This window comes from Bactrocera tryoni, chromosome 3 (genome assembly GCF_016617805.1).
Source record: "Bactrocera tryoni isolate S06 chromosome 3, CSIRO_BtryS06_freeze2, whole genome shotgun sequence".
Classification (NCBI taxonomy): domain Eukaryota; kingdom Metazoa; phylum Arthropoda; class Insecta; order Diptera; family Tephritidae; genus Bactrocera; species Bactrocera tryoni.
Genome location: NC_052501.1, coordinates 44,473,356 through 44,492,206, shown reverse-complemented (window position 1 = coordinate 44,492,206; position 18,851 = coordinate 44,473,356). Strand labels below are relative to the sequence as shown.

Genomic DNA, 18,851 nt, shown 5'->3' with positions numbered 1-18,851 from the left:
GATTTTATTGGAAAAAAATCGACCCGTTCTAATGTAGATATATCCATATGGGTTTGTTTAGTATAAAGAACTGAACCATTTCAATCAAACCGCGGTTTAGAGATACTCATAAACCGGTACAAGAATTTTCTGAGTGGTTCGATACACTGAACCCAACCGCTTGCATTTTTGTTGTACTTTGTAGCTCTGGAAAATACCCTTTACAAAGTCGTAGTTTAAATATAAAAGAGCATTCTTTCAACTTCTTTATTTTTCCACACACTTTTCAAAATGTTAATGCAAAATAAAATCTACTGGGTTGCAAATAAATATGTAAATATATTTTTAAATATATATTATCTAACACTGTACAATAATTATATTAGAGTTATTTATTCGATTGGCTTGGAGGTACATGTGACATTGCATAAAAGCATTCATTGAAAGCTAAACTGTTATTAATATTAAATGCAAATATCTAATTTAAATTTAAATGTAATAAAAAAGTTATTTATAATAAAATCGTTTCACATTTCATTAAAAGCTACACAAGTGAGACTCAAATGCTTTTAAACTTTCACATTAACTAGACAAAAGCTTAGTAACTAAAACGCCTTTTGCGATTCTGATAATGTATTGCCAGTATGACCGTCAAAAGCAGAATGAGGCACTGCAAATAAATTTATTTAAAAAATACTTGACATGAAAGCTGCGTTATACTCACACCAAAGGCCAACAAGCCATACTGCTGGTATGCCGTAACAGTGGCCTCATCGGCGAAAGCTTCTTCAACCTTAGGCAAACAACCTGTGAGGTAGAGATTCAAGGGATTTATGCAATTCGATTCCTTGCAGCAACTGGCGGGTGGGGCGCGTGCAATGCGTATGTAATCCTCAGCAGAGTTAAGGCCACAGCAGGCATACTTTAAGAAAAATAATTAAATGAAATAGGTATATGTATGATAAATGCAACCACTATTATTGTACATACCACCGACTGCACTGTGTCCATGGAACCCGGTTGCAGCAGCTCCTTGCGCCATTGCTCCTCTACGCCTTCCATGGCGTAGCGCTTGAAAACATCGCGCGTGCTCAAACAAATGAACGCAACTATTACAATGATCAGCACGAAGATGCAGGTGGCATACTTTATAAATATATAAAATTAGTGGTATTAAAAAATTTATAAACATAGAAATAATAATTTCTTTTACCGTCCACAAAAGGCGCGCCGATTCGCGCATTGTGCCGAAGCAGCCGAAGAATGATATGAATAAGATGACACCACCCATAGTAATGAAGCCGATGGCATAGCTCTGTGGCATAGCGCCCCAGCCAAGACCACCGAAAACTACCACCAGGATACCCAAGATCTGGAAGAAATAAAAAAGAGAAATTTTTGTAGACTTTGGAGTTATATGCAATGTGTTGAGGTTCAATAAAAGCTTATAATCTAAAACTTGGTAAGGTTGGGCATTTTCTCATTAGAAACTGCAATGCGTGTGAAATCCTTAATAATCTGAAGTACATGACATTTTTAAGCAAGAAATCAATCGTTTGAGTTTTCAAAACCGATAATGGAACTGGTTTAAGCAAAAAGTATTCCAAACGATCTCACAATCGAAAACTCGGCAACTGTGATATCTTGCTGCCTCAAACATTCTCGATGAACTTCTGAGCATGAATAAAATCGAAAACCAGGTTTCTGACAGTACTCCAGTTAAGCCCCTCTGAGTTATTTAATGAAAGAACACAGAAATTTAAAATTTATTGGAGAATGTTTATTATTATGATTCGACACAACATTCTTAGACATTTATTTTTTGAAGACCATCTTTTTCAAATGTTGGCCGGGGCTACGTCAATGTGTTCAGTCCAATTTTTGATGGTTGGTTCGAGCATTTTGACTGGACACTTTTTTGCTCCAAGGCTTGAATCGAAGCGAGATTGTCCGCATAGACTTTAGACTTTACATATTCTCACAGGAAAAAATCTAAAGGTGTGATATCACACGATCTTGGTGACCAATCGACTGACCCAAAACGTGAAATTAACATCAACATCGGATCTTCTTGGAATTTTTCAAGAGCCAATAAAGCAAAGCGATGTCACTTGGGAAGGTTGAGTGGCTTTAGTTCTTATACGCAAGCTATATTTTGTCCACTTTCAATTTAAGATCTAGACGTAAAATGCGCCAAGTCGTTCAATACGGCTGTCCGAATTGCTACGAACGGCACCGAATCGACTCTCCACGGTCTACGTGTACACTTTAAACTACAGCTGCTTCACTGTGTGCTGAACGTGGTCTATTCGGTCGAATATTATTCAATAACGAATGCTGGGTCTCACAATAGAACGCTCAGTATGCCGATTATGTTGACGTTGAGTGAATCGCGCGAAACAATTCTTTACAGAACGTGATTTTTCGTAAAAAGTTGAACGATTTGTAAACGTTGTTCAGGCGGATAAAAAAGGCTATTGAAAAAAGTTCCTTCACTGGGATTATCCGTTACTATTAGTATTCCAGTACTATTAGGGTTGTGGTTCAAATTCCTATTAGGGATAAAATTCAAAACAATAAAAGGTGTTTTTCAGACATGTGGTTTTCAAGAAGAAATACAACACATATGTGACCAAGAATTTAGTTTTATTATGAGATACATTTTTGGCATTATGCTTTAAAAATGATTTTGATTAATGATTAAATTCCAGTGAAGAGGCCCAATTTTGGCATTAATAGGATGTCGCACGACCTTTGAGGCCACGCCACAGGCCCACAACGCGAGATAATGCGCTCGCAAAAAATGTCAATAAATTGATTTTAATTGGACGTATGGCATATAGCGCCATTCTGTTGAAACCTAAGGTCTTCAAATTCAGGCACGAAAAAGTCAATAAAAATCCCCATTGACTGTAACATTATGGACCGCTTTACTTTTGAAGAAATATGAACCAATGATTCCCTCTACTCATAAAGCAGACCTCTCAACAATGGCTTGTGGAGGATTATCATCATTCGAAGCGAGAATTTTGCTTATCAATGTACCCATTTAACCAAAGGTGAGCTTCATCGCTGAACAAAATTTTCTTGTGTGGCTATTTCACCGAACTTTCTTCGCGTTTTATCGTTGTTTGGCTTGTAAGACTGCAAACCAAGATCCTTCCAAAAAATTATCCACAAATTGCTGGGCCCAATGGCGGTTGGACTCATTTGCGTCCTCTTCGATACTCTGTTCCACAGCGCATTATCCACTAGACTAAACGTAGGGTAGGACCGATCCATGGTTGCTCGAATAACCGACTCTGCTGAATGAATATGTTGACCGAACATTGGACGCAGTGTGCCATACGCTTTACTTTAATTTTGCTGAATCTTTGATAAAATCAAAACCGCGATATAACTACAAAGATTAAAAATTGTCTTACACCACATAACAAATTGCCTAAATTGGAATTTTAGTTTTGTGCGCCTTACTTCTACTTTTCTCGCTATATCACAATTCTATGTCGAATTTGAAGCCTATCCTACATTACATTATACCAATAATATGGCAGATCTGTCTTTAATTACATACTCTCTTTAATATCTGAGTCTGCTTTTTATTGGAATTCATTGTAAACAATACATAATATGTCAGTAACATATACACCATACTCTCCAGAGGTGATCTAGTGACTGATATTATGGAGGGACTTCTCCAGTCTGATTCCCCAAACGATGACGATGGAGCAGACGTTCCATTGCTCGACCAGGAAGAAGTTCGAATAGCAATTACCCGTCTGAAGAACAACAAAGCGGCGGAAGCCGATGGATTGCATGCCGAGGATGGATTGCTACTGTGGCGAAGAACTAATTAGGAGCATGCATCAGCTTCTTTGTACAAAATGGTCGAACGAAAGCATGCCCGAATCTGCTCTGCCCAATCCACAAAAAGGGAGACCTCACAATCTGCGCCAACTACCGTGGGATAGGCCTCCTCAACATTGCATATAGGGGTTTATCGAGTGTATTTTGTCAAAGATTAAAGCCCACCGTCAACAAGCTCTTCTTTACAGTTAGTTAACTATTTTATATTCCATCTGCTTCATCGTTTAAGTAGATACCTTCCTAAATTAAAATTAATAGTTAAATTGTATACAATTTGTGGCCACATTATAAGCTTTTGTTTACTAAGCAATAATAATTGATTGCACAATATATTCTAAGCTTTATTTAAACCGCAATCGGCAAAAAGCTGCTTATTACAAATTAAACGACAATTAAAGTCAAGCAACAATAAAGCTGCCGTAAATCTTTTCATTATCATGTCGCTTCGTTTCACTTCCCTTTTGAGAAAACAACTTTTACATAATTGAAGCTTGAAAACTTGAATGATGCCGACAGATTATTGATTCAATCACAGTATTTATAGTTTATAACGCAAATATTAGCGTTGCTTAACTCTGTTGGAGAAAACAAGGTCTGTAAGAGGGTGAGTGACAGGCGTGTGTAAATTAATTTTAAAATCCACAGTGTTCTCTGAAACAATCACATGTTGCATGACAAACGTTTTTGATGGGAGACATTGAGATGGACAAGCAATCGAGCTTGCATGCGTTCCGGCGCATAGGCTGGACACAGCACTGACTAATGGCGCAACTAATATGATTGCGCACGACAATTACTTAACACATATGTATTAAGTTTCGTATTTAATGTGCAGGCAAATTATAGCAATTTCCAAATTAAAAACGCATAAGGATTGGTGATAAGCGAGTGAAACCGAATTTTCGGTTATATATACATTTATTATGCACAATAGAGGTTGTTAAATATTTGAAATTAGTTATAAATTCATTTTAGAAGCTACAGGAGTTTATAGGGATGTTTGTTCTCTATGAAAATAAACGTCTCACTTTTCCTCCCATATATCACGAGTATCCCACGAGTTAACGAATTTAATCTACGAATAACGCAAGTAGGTTACTTACGACAATTTCAGCGAAGCGGTGTTAGTTTGTAAATGGGCCCAAACGATGGCCAAACTGGAATTGTCGGTCATAAAAGAGTTGCTATGTATTTGGTGGGATTGGCAGAGAATCATTTACTATGAGCTCCGTCCTTATAGCCAAACTCTTACTTCAGACCTGTATTGTTTAGAATTGGAGCTTCTGGTAGAAGCCATCGCCCAAAAGCGGAGAACTTTGGCCAGTAGAAGAAGAATTGAGCTTTATCTGTAAGACCGTAAATATCGATACAAACTCGCCAACTCCTGTGGTTGGTCCGGACAATGTACCAAGGATTACTACTGTTCCTGTTCATAGCGAATGATTTGCTAGGAAAAAATGCGCCTAGAAAAGCTTGTGAAAATCGACTGTCCAAGCTTTTTGCCAATAGGTTTCTATAAGAGTAGCATTATGAAATTACCTTATCAATAAATCGAATCATTCTCATTATGCTAAGTAGAATGCACAGAAAAAGCCTGTGAAGCTCGGCTAAAGGACGTTGGGGAACAGAGCAAAGTGAATCCTATTCAAAAATCTACCAAATTGCCTAATACCCAAGCTTTTTTGGCCACAAATAATGATATATAAGTAACCGTCAAAATAGAAATCCAGTTGCATTTGATATATATGAACTGTGACTGGCAACAGCATTCCTATTCAAATTATTTTTCGCATAGACAAAGAACTGGGTGTGCTTAATAAAAAACTAATAAAATCAATAACTCCCATACATAACTTCACATATAAATTTTATGCATATCTCGATTGCCTATGCCGTTACATACAACCGTTAAATGACCATTACCATAATAAACTTGTTTGCAACTCTGTTGCGCTCGGGTATAAAAAATTGCGGCAAATCAACAAATTGACTCTTACGTGCGCCAAAATGAATTGCCATGTAGGGGTGTAGGAGTATACAAGAAATTTCTTATGTGTGTACTTACATAAAGTGCATGTTATTATTGGGGGCGTATAATTGAAATTTTTGTAGTTTTAAACAGATAATATGATAATTCCAATGTCTATGCCTAAACGGAATATGCATAAATTAATATCAAAGTTGTAACTATTGGCACGGAAATGTTCCACTAAGAGTATTGGAATATCACATATGTACGTATTTAGCAAAATACTTAGTAAGTGTATATACTATATATGTACATATAGTACATATCGTACCTAAAATGCAAAACAGCATATCATCAAAAAAAATCGAATATCGCTGTCAGATATAGTAACCAATATATAACCATTTTCTAACCAAAACTCAAATTTTGTTTCAATGTGAGTGGTTTCTATTATATCGTATTTTCTGTAAATTTATGAAAAGTGATGTTACGTTATGCATTTTAGGTGACGATATATACAGACATACGTCGCATTAGGGGTATAATTTCTTCACATGCCGACTTCATTACTTTTTCGCATTTATTCGAACTTGATTAGACTTTGATTTATAGAATTGGTTACTCATACATAGTATAAATTCCCAACACAAACTAGCAGTCAATTATACACTTGTATATGACTCATGTTTACTTGAAGATTTAAGTTCATAGATACAAATCACATCATCCATTTTACTTGGAATTCTTTCAATTCATTCAAAGATGAATTCATTATTTGTTATTTGGTGTATAAAAGCAAAACACCAAATGCAAATTTCTGATACGCAAACTAAGACATCAAGTGTCTTTTTTTAACCTTATACAATACAAAATTCAAAAACAGTTCTGTTACTATACACCATACTATCTTCAAAGCAATGACAGCACTTTGCTCCCATTGAAGACATTACATTACCTAAACAGCAATGAGGTTAATTCCACTGGACTTTGTCGGCAACGTCAAGGAGTTCAGTCGCCTCTCGTTTTTCTCACCTTTAACACACAAATTTTCCTAAACTTAAACGGGTATAAGCTCGGGTATTGTTATTTATATGTCAATACAAATCTAACTTTTGACTGGTTCCCGAGTAGGATGAAAACAATAAAGTGAAGATTCAATGAAAGCCGAGAAACAACATATGAGAAATCATCAAAGAAACATGTTTCATGAAATTTTGGAAATGCGAAACCCTCGTTCAAAGTGGATTCCCTGCGATCTCTTAATGGACTGATTCACCGGATCAGAAATCATGGAAAACGATGGCAAAGTTGGGTCTTACAATTGCTTCCGCATGCACCGTATTCAGCAGGTATGAAACACAGAAACACTTCCCCTTCTTCAGAGTTCAAGGGAATCTCTGCTGTAATGATACCGCCGAGACTGAAAAAAAACGAATCCCATCATGTATGACCCCCGGTTGCAAGTATGTTTAATAATAAAATCTGGATTTGCCAAAAAATTTTTACTTTATTTTAAAAAGCTTTCAGCATAACATTTTATTATCCTCAAGAACTCTCTTAAGGGGTTACATGGGCTTACGGGTTTCAAAAAATCAATTTTTTTAAATTTAAATTCTACATCATCTTTAGAATATTGTCCTAAATTTTCAAGTTGATCCGAGTATTAGTTTCGGAGATGCAGCCTTGAGAACTTTGTGCTCGAGGCTAGCTAGGCTAAGTGCGCCGTCTTTTAACACGTTTTTCTCAAAACTGTGTTTTTGAAGTCGGTTGACAAGATTTCTCGAGAACTACTCAACCGATCTTCTTAAAGACGTGGGCGAAGGATTTTTTTCGATTAAAACTACATTTTTTTTTCATTTTTTTGTAAAAATGTCTGCCAAAAATACAATTTACAGTTTTTTTATCCTTAGTCCAAGTTCTGAGTTAAGGTTTTAACTATAACACGTATTTTTTCACTTTAGATGATCCTGTAAGGATTTATCCTGCCAACGCGGGCGCATCTTTTTTCCGAGGGGTCACCGGAAATGACGTCGCAATGGACGAGCTTAAAATATTTTTTTACAAACATTTTAGAATTTCTTTGTTAATAGTATATATTTGTAACAATACAAAATTCTAATAAAATATTTATTTTTTATGTGAGAAAAAAATTGTTAAAAAAAGGCTTTTTTTATCATAGGAAACCCATGTAACCCCTTAATTTCTTTCATTGTGTCAATAGTAATCTTCAAATAACTGAGTAAGAGTAAAGCATATTTTCGCAATTTGTATGATTTTTTTAACCGCAGATCTATTTTTCAGATAAGAGAGTACCTACAACGTAACAAATAATTAAAAATCTTAGAGCTCTGAGGACCTTACCTATAACTCCAACATCTCATCTTGAGAAGCTTTGAAACTATACTAGATTCTAATAATTATGTGGTCTAATTAGCTGACCCAAATAAATTTATATAAAACTTTTTTTTTCAAAACTTAAATTCTTTATCTGCTATCGAAAAAAAGGTATACTATACGTGTTGACTAGAAATCCCCTGAAGGACTCAAAGCTTATTCGATATATATTGACATTTTTAAATCGTTTTTGTAAAAACTTTTTTTTACAAAAATTAAATCTTTGCCCCACCCTATTGTGCATACACATTACGATGTACTCATATTTTTAGGTGGGTAATATTTCACTGCTTGAGCCAAATTGACAGCAACAGCTAATGGTGTTAATCCAGTTAACGCCATAGGCAACCAACATAATCTGGAAAATATTTTATGCGTGAGTATGTTGGCAGTAACCACAAGAATATGCTGGGACAACAAAAGAAATTTAGACGTGGAAAATTAAAATAAAATATTGACGAGCAAAAAACATGACGAATGCGTACACATATTCATAGATAAATAAAAACATGAAAGCGTCGTAAACGAGCAAGCTCAACTCAGCCGCAGTGAACTTTACCGCCTTGAGGTTGTGTTATGCGCGCTGCGGAGGAAGCCAAAAGACTTTCCTAGCCCGGTGTCTATGTAGAAGCATAGGTAAACTTGCTAGTTTAAATTAATACAGATGATATCATTTCCACTTCAGCTAAGTAAGTTAACACCACCACAACGGGTTGCAATGCGAGTCCATGCTTACAATGGGTGTGCGCACATTACGCACCAAGGTCTTCGTGGCCCTATCGTACGAAGCGTTAATGTGTACGGTAGGTCGTTAGTAAGTTAGATATAATCATATTTTTTTAGTTAGGTAGGCATATATAATATATACATATGTGCAATATGTATGTTCAGTAACAGGGAAATTGTGCGTGAACAAAATTATTAATTTCATTTTTTTCAGCAGAAGATAATGAGCATGGATTTGATGAGTAAGAAGGCCTTAATTACGAGCATTTTGGACTTTGCATGTTCAGATATGCTTAGCAGTTTAAAATTTTAACTTTAACAGTTTTTTGTTTTGGGTTTTTTGTCAGAAATAAAAGAAAATCGTAAACTGCTATAACGGCTACAATCGCTCAAGCGGTGACTACGTCTATTAACAAGAAGAAACTGATTTGAAGTAATTTATTCTAATTGCTATAAGCATTCAAGAAGCTTTAATTTCTGAAGGATTTTTGCACTACCTTTCAAAATTCGTAGTTGAATTCTAATATCTCTCCTTCTCCACACCAAAAACTTGATTCTACTCATGTACTAAAGATTCCGAAACTGTACTTATGTCTCTTTGCGATAATCCGTTTCAACTTTGCTATTAAAGTTACTTATACGACTCAGCGGTTTTTTGTTGCATATGAAAGAAGTGAATAGCTGTTATAATTCTTCCAGATCGTGTTTTTATAGAAGTCGGTATATATACATATATATGTATATAAATTAAAACAACAAGAAGTATAGCAATTAAATTGACTAGTCGAAGTAACAACCAAACCAAGTGCCGCCGAAATCACGAGCTTCAATTTCAGGGATCGGTTATTATGGCACCTCATCGCTGAACGAATGGTTTCAGTTCTAAACAAGCTGTATTTTGTGCGCTTTCAATTTAAGACCTCGACGTAAAATGCGCCAACTCGTTCCATACGGCAGTCCACGGTCTTCGTTTATACTCTCAACTACGTTACTATATTTTCTTCACTGCATGCTGGACCTGGTTTCGGTCGAATATTATCTAATAATGAATGCTGGATCTCAAAATAGGTGATGGTGTTGCGAATAGTACGCTCAGTAGGCCGATTATGTTGCCCATAAGTTGAGCACGCGAAACACACTCTTTACAGACTTTTTATATTGGTGATTCAGCTATAAGAACTCTTAACGTAATATCTGGTTCTTGAGACCAGATTCAACTTAAACTGCATACATATGTTGTTATTCGCACCAGAAGTCCTCTTCTACATTATTTGTTGTTGAAAGGTTTGATCCAGACTTCTGATTTTACTTTAACGCCTTTCTATAGTACGACCTTAGCTGTGATATCTTTATATGGGAACCATACGGTTTTCCATATTATCATTTACAACGCTAGATATCAGCAACTTGAAATCAAAGAATCAAAAAACAGGAGGACTGCTCTTTCGCTCTTGTTTATTTTCAATATAGCTGATAGAACTATGAACCTTACGTTGGTATTGTGAACCGAATCCATATTGAATTCGTATTTAAATTTTTTGGCGCTTGACCTACAAACATAGCAAATAGAAAACTGAAAACAAGGTCCATAACCGTGTATATCTCTTAATATTATTTTATTGTTTAATATAACTCAGATAGATCTCTATGTTTATACCCTGAACAGGGTATATTAAGTTTACCATGAAGTTTGTAACATCCAGAAGAAAACATACATATAGTATATGTACATGGATTAAAATATCGAACAAAGAATTTGTCTCAAATTTTATATTTCTAACCGAAATTCGTGTGAAATGTTGAATAAGATTTGCGGTGATCCAATTTTATGAAAAATACGAGCCTACGAGTGGTACAAAGCCTTTAAAGACGGTCGAGATATCGTTGAAGATGTGCCTCATTCTGGACAACCTTCGACCTATTCAACTGATGGAAATATTAAAAAAGTGAAGGATATGGTGCCTGAAAATTGTCACGCAAGTGTTAGAAAGATGGCAGGAGAGCTCAACATCTCTCGCGAATCCGTTCGAATGATTTAGGTGGATATTTTGGGTATGAAACGCGTTCTTGCTCGACTCGTCCTGATAAAGCTAAATTTTTTTCATTGACATTGCGCATTCCAATCTCCGACGAGACATAAGCTTACGAGTTTGGAAAAGCCTTTCAAGGACTGGAAAAATCGTACCGAGGATTACTTTGAAGACGACAAAATAAATATTGAGGAATAATTAAATGTTTATTTACAATTTCCGAGTCCTTTTGTGTCATATTGTAAATTAGCGCGACGAGATAAGTCGATTAAGCCATGTCCGTCTGTCTCTTTGTCTGTCAGTATATGCGCGAACTAAGTTTTTGAGATATCGATCTTAAATTTTGCACTGATTACACACGTTGCTTTCTCACCAAGAAGCTGCTCATCTTTCGGAACCGATTTTGGACCACTATAGCATATATAGAACATGGTTTGGAAATGGAAAAATCTTTTATTTTAGAAGATATATTCTCGAAATTTGGCATAAGTTATTGTTCAAGGCAACAATGCTAATATACAAGGCTACAATGTCTAAACAAATTGTTCAGATCGGATCACTGAAGCCTATAGCTGACCGATCAAAATAAAAATATAAATTGTCATAAAAGATTTGTAAAGGTACTACAAGTATAGCTACGCTGTTGCTGCTACTTGTCTCACAAAAATCAGTGTAATCAGCAGTTATTTCGAAACATTTTAAAATTTTCAAATCCCGCTCGAGCTTAACAGGCTTGTATCTAATTTGGTGTAATATACATATATTTGTAAATCGTAAGCTTTTAAACATTTATTGTCAGCACACGGTTTCATTGCCATTTAACGTCGCTCATAAAATTCATATTGTGATCACTGCAGGGTCTAAATCTAAATATTTTTTCTACTCCCACAATGCCAACAACTTACCGCCCACAGCATATTCAGCAAGAATAGCGCGTATTTAAGTGTGCCCGTAGCGCAGCTCATTTTTGCAATATTTCGTAATTTCTTTCCAATATAAGTATATGTATATCAACAATAATTGTAAAAATTTCGATAACACACTCTGACTGAGTATAATTAATTATCCGGTATTTCGAAAGCGCTCCTCAATTCGTTTAAACCGCCAAATCACGACTACTTTTAAGCATCGCACATTAAATAAACACGCCACATACTCGTCGAGAATCATTAATTCACACACTTGGAATAAAATATCGCATAGAATACTGTCTACTAACACTCAGCATGTTATTCCATTCTATATGCCTTAGTACACGTAGATTGAATAATAAAGTGATTTTTTTCACGTTTCAACTTCTATGCACGAGTGTTGGCCATTGGCAAAAAATAGCGAAAAATTGTCGAAAACAATCTTGAAAGTCCATGCCAAGCATATGCTGGCATAAGTTTAGACGCAAAAACGTGAAATCCCCCCAAAAAACAACACCAAGCACTAGACACGCACAAAATAAAAGCCGAAGAAGGTTTATGCGTTAACAGCGAACTCACAAAACATACGCATACAAATATGTATGTGTGTGTAGGTAAATAATAATTTAAAAGCAATAAATTTTCAGATTTTTTCGCGTCCCAACTAAACACTCAATAGCGACGTCACTACTCTGCGATTCGACTCGATTATTGACTCGTACAGCCAACGACGACAACGACGATGGTGGCTGCTGTGGCACGACTCGACTCCGCAGCTACTCAAAAGCAAATGTGCTCAACAGGCGGCCAACTATCAAAGCATAGCTAAGCGTTTTCCAAAGCAAAGCTCTTCACCGAACCATTTGGCGAACCGGTGGAATGGCGACGCAACGGCCACGGTCAGGAACAAACTAAATAGCGTCACGCTACTTTATTTGCATTTATTCGAGAGCAGCAGCGGCAAGAGCACAAAAACAACGCTATGTACTGCGGTGTATGATCAGTGAATAGCCGCGGCAACCACCAAGCTCATTACCAACAGCAGTAACAACAAATATAATTAATAACAACAAATGGTAGGCACATCAACTGTTGACACTGTTGATTTCTACACATGTATGTTTGCATGTACATACATACATATATGTGTGTGCATATTTACTCGTAATATATACAAACATGCCCACATTGAATGGTTTTCGCTTTGATTTTTTGTTTGATTTGCTCTCATTCGTCGTTTTTTCTAACGTGGCGAGTGAGCATTTGGAGGCGTCTTAGTCGCTTTGCGGCAGGCGGTAGCTAACAAATACATACACACATACGCACATATGAAAGCTCAACACTTTACCAGATGTTTATAGGCCCAGCAATCACTAGAACGACGCCATAACTTAGATGTGTAGTATAGTTTTCTGCTTCCAGCGGTACCCCCATCAAATGGCAAATACAGTGGTAACAGTCAGGGATTACATAGGTTTAATACTGAATTTAACCGTGTCTTTTAATTATGAAACTCCATAATATTTAACCTGAATTGAAACTTCTCTAATGAGATTTGTTTTGCCGAATCGGTCCTGTACCTTCATCTGTAAGAACGTATAACCGGATATGGTGCATATATTCTGATAACATCAAAATCATTGACCCAAACAATAGTTATTATCATTTAATAAAAATCCGTACGTTGTGGGTTTAGTGGACAACGATAACAAATCGAAATATGAACAGACTCCAAATCAATGAGTCAGCTCTCCCTCCTTGCCTAATACTTCAACTGTTGAGAGCTATAATTAAAACTTTTCACTATCTCGACATTAACTACTAATATTATGCCAGTCCTGAAATACAATGTGGCGTACTTTTACCAACAGTGTTATTTTTGGTTTGTACGCTATAAGGGATGCAAGATACACAGCTGACCATCAAGCTAGGATAGTGGTGACCATCAAGCCGATAGGCCGAAACAACCGTCCGGAATAAACCCATACATCATGACAAAAGAGCTCCGGATATAAAAAAAATTACAGTGATTGCTATTGACTTCGAATTTGTGAATTTGAGTAGAGTTTTATCTGAAGTAAGGTATCTCCGAAGACATACACTACATAATATTGAGTAATTTTACCACGATTAAAGATTTAGAGCTGATATAAATTCAAGTCCGTTCCGGTAATTCAGACCTTAATTGATCTAATGGCAGTCTTCGACGAGGACGGAAACACTCTCAACATTCGAGGAGTTTGCGCTTGAGGTATTCGACAAAAGGTGTGGTGTTGGTTAAGATTATGGTGGCAACCCTCAAGCTTTAAAAATTTTGAATGCGGTGACAGCTGGTGGTAAGTGCTTAGCTGGTATAGAACCTCTTACAAAGAAAAAGGTTCTAATAATAACTTAAATGCAAAGTTCTAAAAAAATTTAAAATCTTGGCAGAAATCTTTGTTATCGCCTTCAGGAGGAGGTTGGAATAGGAAAGATTGTGAACAAAGCTCAGCCTGACTCAGCTAAACAAAAGTTAATCAAAATATATTCGCCCAAGGCTAGATTTCAATAGCCACTTCCGGATGAGGATATCGTCTAGACGTGAGTGGAAAATAGGGAGAAAAGGATTTCAATAGCCACTTCCGGATGAGGATATCGTCTAGACGTGAGTGGAGAATAGGGAGAAAAGGATGGTACTGTCTTTATCTATACCGACGAGTCCAAAATGGACAGCAAAGAGGGTGCGAGTGTATACTCCAGTGATCTTGAAATCTCTCTCTCTATCCGACTACTAAACTCAGCCAGCATTTTCCAGGCGGAAGTATTAGGTATAGAGAGGGCCTGGGGTGCCCTATTGAATAACTACGGGAGTTTACAGAAAGCAACCATATACACGGATAGCCAATGGCACTACTGGCGTTGTGGACGCCACTAATTAAATCCAGGGTAGTTAGCAATTGCAGAAAAGCTTTAAACTCATTGGCGAGTCAACTCCACCTGTTGTTAATTTGGGTTCCCGGGCACGGGAACATTTTCTGTAATGAAAAATCAGACGAGTTGACCAAATTAGGGAAATCTCTAGATGAATCCGAAGCGGAGTTAATACCATGTTCGCTGGGAACGATCAAACGAGAACTTTATACTCACTATGCAGATAGAAATCAATAACCAAGCGCAAGATAACAAAGCCGATATAACCAAAATATGATAAGACTAGAACCAAGGAATTACTACATAGGTCCAGGAATCGTATTTTCAGGTTTACGGCAACTATGTATAACGGAGCACTGGCCGTTTCAAGAACACGCGCTAAAAATGGGTCTGCCCTATAACAATATTTGCCACAGCTGCACACTAGAAAGGAATAAGGAAACATTCTTCCACTTTTGTGAATGTCCAGCTCTAACACAAACCAGACACCCAATATTTGGAACACATTAGGCACCAAACCTTGAATGAAACCTTGAATGAAAACATAGCGGACATAAGTAGTTTCATCGCAAGCACAAAATGGAGCATTCAGCGCTAACTGAACCCAAAGTGGCACACCAATACCTAATTAAGACCTACCTAAATCTAATACAGGCTTACGAACACGTAATCCAATTTTCGGTACTCTTAATATATTGCTCGGCTGGGATGGCCTTCAGTGCCTTCAGCGAATTTCAGTTTTTTTTTCGTTTCAGCTCATTTTTGGAGTGCTTTTTGCTAGATTGTTATACAGCTTCCACATCATATTCTACTCCACGTCGTTTTCGCAAAGATTCAAATATTTTGGTATGAGTCTGGCATTGACACGTTTCATTCCCAAAACATTAATGAAAATCTATGGCGTGTTGAGACCTTCAGCTATGTACCTCTCCGATGTCAACACTATGATTTCAAACTGTGCCCCTTTAATTTTTTCGATGTTATCGTTAGTTAATGACCAGAGGAGAATAGGCGGCTTGCATTAAGCAAGCTTTTGATTTCTTCAATCTTCACTGAAAGCTTTGTTCCACTCTAATACTTATATTTGTGATAAAGTAGACTCCCAAAAACACTTCTAGAGCAGTTTTCAAGATTCCTTAGACGTAATTCCAAAAATCGACAGACAGTAATGACAGAAATACGTTGTTAGGATTATCTGTTTTTGCTCAGGCTTAACGGCTGTTAAACATCTTTTAAAGACACTGTGCTCTGGCAGCTGCTTGAGTTTCAAACGAGCGGCAAGCTAACATTAGAAGTACTCATGAAAGCATGATCAACTCAAGAGCATGTTCGGTATAAGAGTACGAGGGCGATACAAAAATGCAATACAATAATGTATTGTATAAAAGTGATCTTTCCAAAATGATGGTTCTAAGGAATACCAAAGAAGAAGGCGAAAACCGATCATCAACAATAATACAAATAAAGTCGATCCCAAGACGCCTCTCATTCGTTTACCAGCATTAAATATTGGAAAGTTAAGGTATACCCCTTTAACCGGATCTATCCAATATTTAACGACAGTAAACGAATGAGCGGAGTCTAGTATAGAAATTTGTAAAATCAAATTTTTATTAATCGGTAGTTCAGATATTGAGAAATTTCTCCCCAAAAGAATTCTTCAAAATTCAAAAAAATGTTATTTTGATAAGCCGCCATTTTATGAATTTCCTGAGATAGCGATATTTGTACTAATCAAGGCATTTGGTAGAAGTAAGGACAGTTGTAGGACATTTTTTGAAAGTGTATTGGAGGAGAGTATTTCCCCGTAGCAGGTATGCAAAAAATTATCCAAAGACATGTTCGACCAATTTTTTCATAGACGACATTCGTTAAATCAGACAATTCCATGAATTCTTTGCTTTTTCCTAGTGTCAAAAAAATTCTCCGACAATGAAGGAGAGATCTACTATTTTCAGTAGGTACTTGCTTAAGGACAAATTATTGAAGTAAAGATAAAAACTTTCAATATTTTTTTTTCATTCAAGGTTCAGAAATTTTAGGGATGACCCTAAGAAACATGTAATTCTTTAACGATTATATGTAGACATGTATATATGTACCTATGTACATACATACATATGTGCAAGCGTGTATGTTTGTAATGCATTACCCATCAGATGGTCGCACGTAAATTGTGTGTACGCACACCTCAAATAAACGAAACAAACAACAATAACAACATTATTTAAATAGACAAACAATAAACTAGATTCCTCAGGCACTTGAGACACCGAGCCATGTGGAGCGCAGTCATGACGACTTTGGTCATTGAGTTTGACGTTGTAAGAAAGTTATGCTTGCGCTTCTATTTATTGTTGTTTAATGTTTTGTTTGCGGTACGAGGCGCGTAGGCCAACACCGTTAAGTTTACTCAGTATCGCTCGCTCGCTCACTACACACACGACTTTGCCCTCCAACTTCGCATCAATGGATGGTCGGCAAAGCATTATTGCATTCACCTTTCAAGCATGCGTGAGAATACATATGTACATACATATGATATGTACATGTGTGTACATGTATGTACGCAAAAGTATGTATGCGCGTAAGAATGTGTAGGATTTTCATTCATTGATTTTAAAAATGGTTTGCCACGCTACTTATGCGCATGTGTAACTGGCCGGTTGGTGGCCTTGTTGATTGAGTGAAGAACTTGGCACAAATGGAATTGCACCAAAACTGCATTTGGAAAAAATAGATTTTATTCACGTTAGCTTCCGTGAAAATTAGTTACACATTGTAGCGCGACGAATCACGATATCTTCTCGGCAAATTAGTTGACCACCTGAAGTTCCAATCACCAGTAAACTATGGTGGGAGAGCGAAACGGAAGCCATGTTTGGAGGCCGACATCTCACGTTTATTTCATGTCTCTCTTCTGCAATCAATATGCATCTTTATTTAAGGCTTATCTCTCGTTCAACTCGAAGAACATTACTAGCTCATACATTAAAATAAGATTCTATCGAGCGTATTGTGTGAAAGATTAAAGCCCACCGTCAGCAAACTGATTAGACCTTATCAGTGTGGCTTTAGGTCAGGAAAATCAAGAACTGAGCAGATATTCACCAAGCGCCAAATCTCGAAAAGACCCTTGAAAAGAAGATCGACACACAACACCTCTTCATTGATTTTAAAGTTGCTTTTGACAGCACGAAAGGGAGCTGCTTTTATGCCGCTATGTGTGAGTTTGGTATCCCCGCCAAACTAATACGGATGTGTAAACTGACGTTGCGCAACATCAATGGCTTCTGAGGTCGGAAAAAACCTCTACAAGCCGTTCGATACCAAACGAGGTTTCAGACAAGGCGAATCCATATCGTGCGACTTCTTTAATCTTCTTCTGTAGGAAATAATTCGAGCTGCAGAACTTAATCGAGCAGGTACATCAAACAAACAGTTGTCCCACTCGCGGCTAGGATCCCACGTCACTGTTGACAGTTATTGCTATGAAGTCGTAGATAATTTCGTTTATCTTGGCACCAGTATAAACACCAATAACAATGTCAGCCTCGCAATCCAACGCAGAATAACTCTTGCCAACAAGTGCTAGTTCGGACTGAGTAGGCAATTGAGAAGTAAAGTCCTCTATAAGTCATTCATTATTCCCGTCCTGATATATGGTGCAGAGGCATGGACAATGACAACGTCTGATGAGTCGACGTTTCTAGTTTTCGAGAGAAAGGTTCTGCGGAAGACGGTCCTTTGCGCATTAGCCACGGCAAATATAGTTGTACGACGACATTGATATAGTTCCGCGAATTAAGAGACAGCGGCTACGATGGCTATGCCATGTCGTCCATATGGATGAAAACATTCCATCTCTGAAAGTATTCGACACAGTACCCACCGGAGGAACCAGATGAAGAAGAAGACTTCCACTCCGTTGGATAAATCAGGCGGAAAAGGATCCAGCTGCACTTGGTATCTCGAATTGGCGCCAAATTGTTATAATAACAAACGATTGACGCGCTGTTGTTAACTCGGCTATAACCGCGTAGCGGTGTCTACCCCTGTAAAGAA

The 18,851-nt window shown here is 37.1% G+C and overlaps 1 protein-coding gene across 1 annotated transcript; it reads right to left on the bottom strand.

Moving 5' to 3' along the window:
- Positions 1–301: 301 nt before the first annotated feature.
- On the bottom strand, positions 302–12,783 carry LOC120771653 (protein late bloomer-like). The gene is made up of 5 exons (XM_040099768.1): positions 11,871–12,783; positions 1,193–1,351; positions 970–1,125; positions 704–901; positions 302–649 (listed from the first exon to the last, which is right to left on the bottom strand). Exons 1-5 carry the CDS (start codon positions 11,928–11,930, stop codon positions 578–580), a joined length of 645 nt encoding a protein of 214 aa, XP_039955702.1. The 5' UTR covers positions 11,931–12,783; the 3' UTR covers positions 302–577.
- Positions 12,784–18,851: the final 6,068 nt, after the last annotated feature.

Bases quoted from the DNA above. Each gene is read 5' to 3' on its own strand.
- LOC120771653 (XM_040099768.1), bottom strand. From the start codon at position 11,930: ATGAGCTGCGCTACGGGCACACTTAAATACGCGCTATTCTTGCTGAAT. The intron at 1,352-11,870 runs GTAAGTTGTTGG...TATTTCTTCCAG, and splicing joins TGCTGAATATGCTGTGGGCG to ATCTTGGGTATCCTGGTGGT. The intron at 1,126-1,192 runs GTAAAAGAAATT...ATATTTATAAAG, and splicing joins CGGCGCGCCTTTTGTGGACG to TATGCCACCTGCATCTTCGT.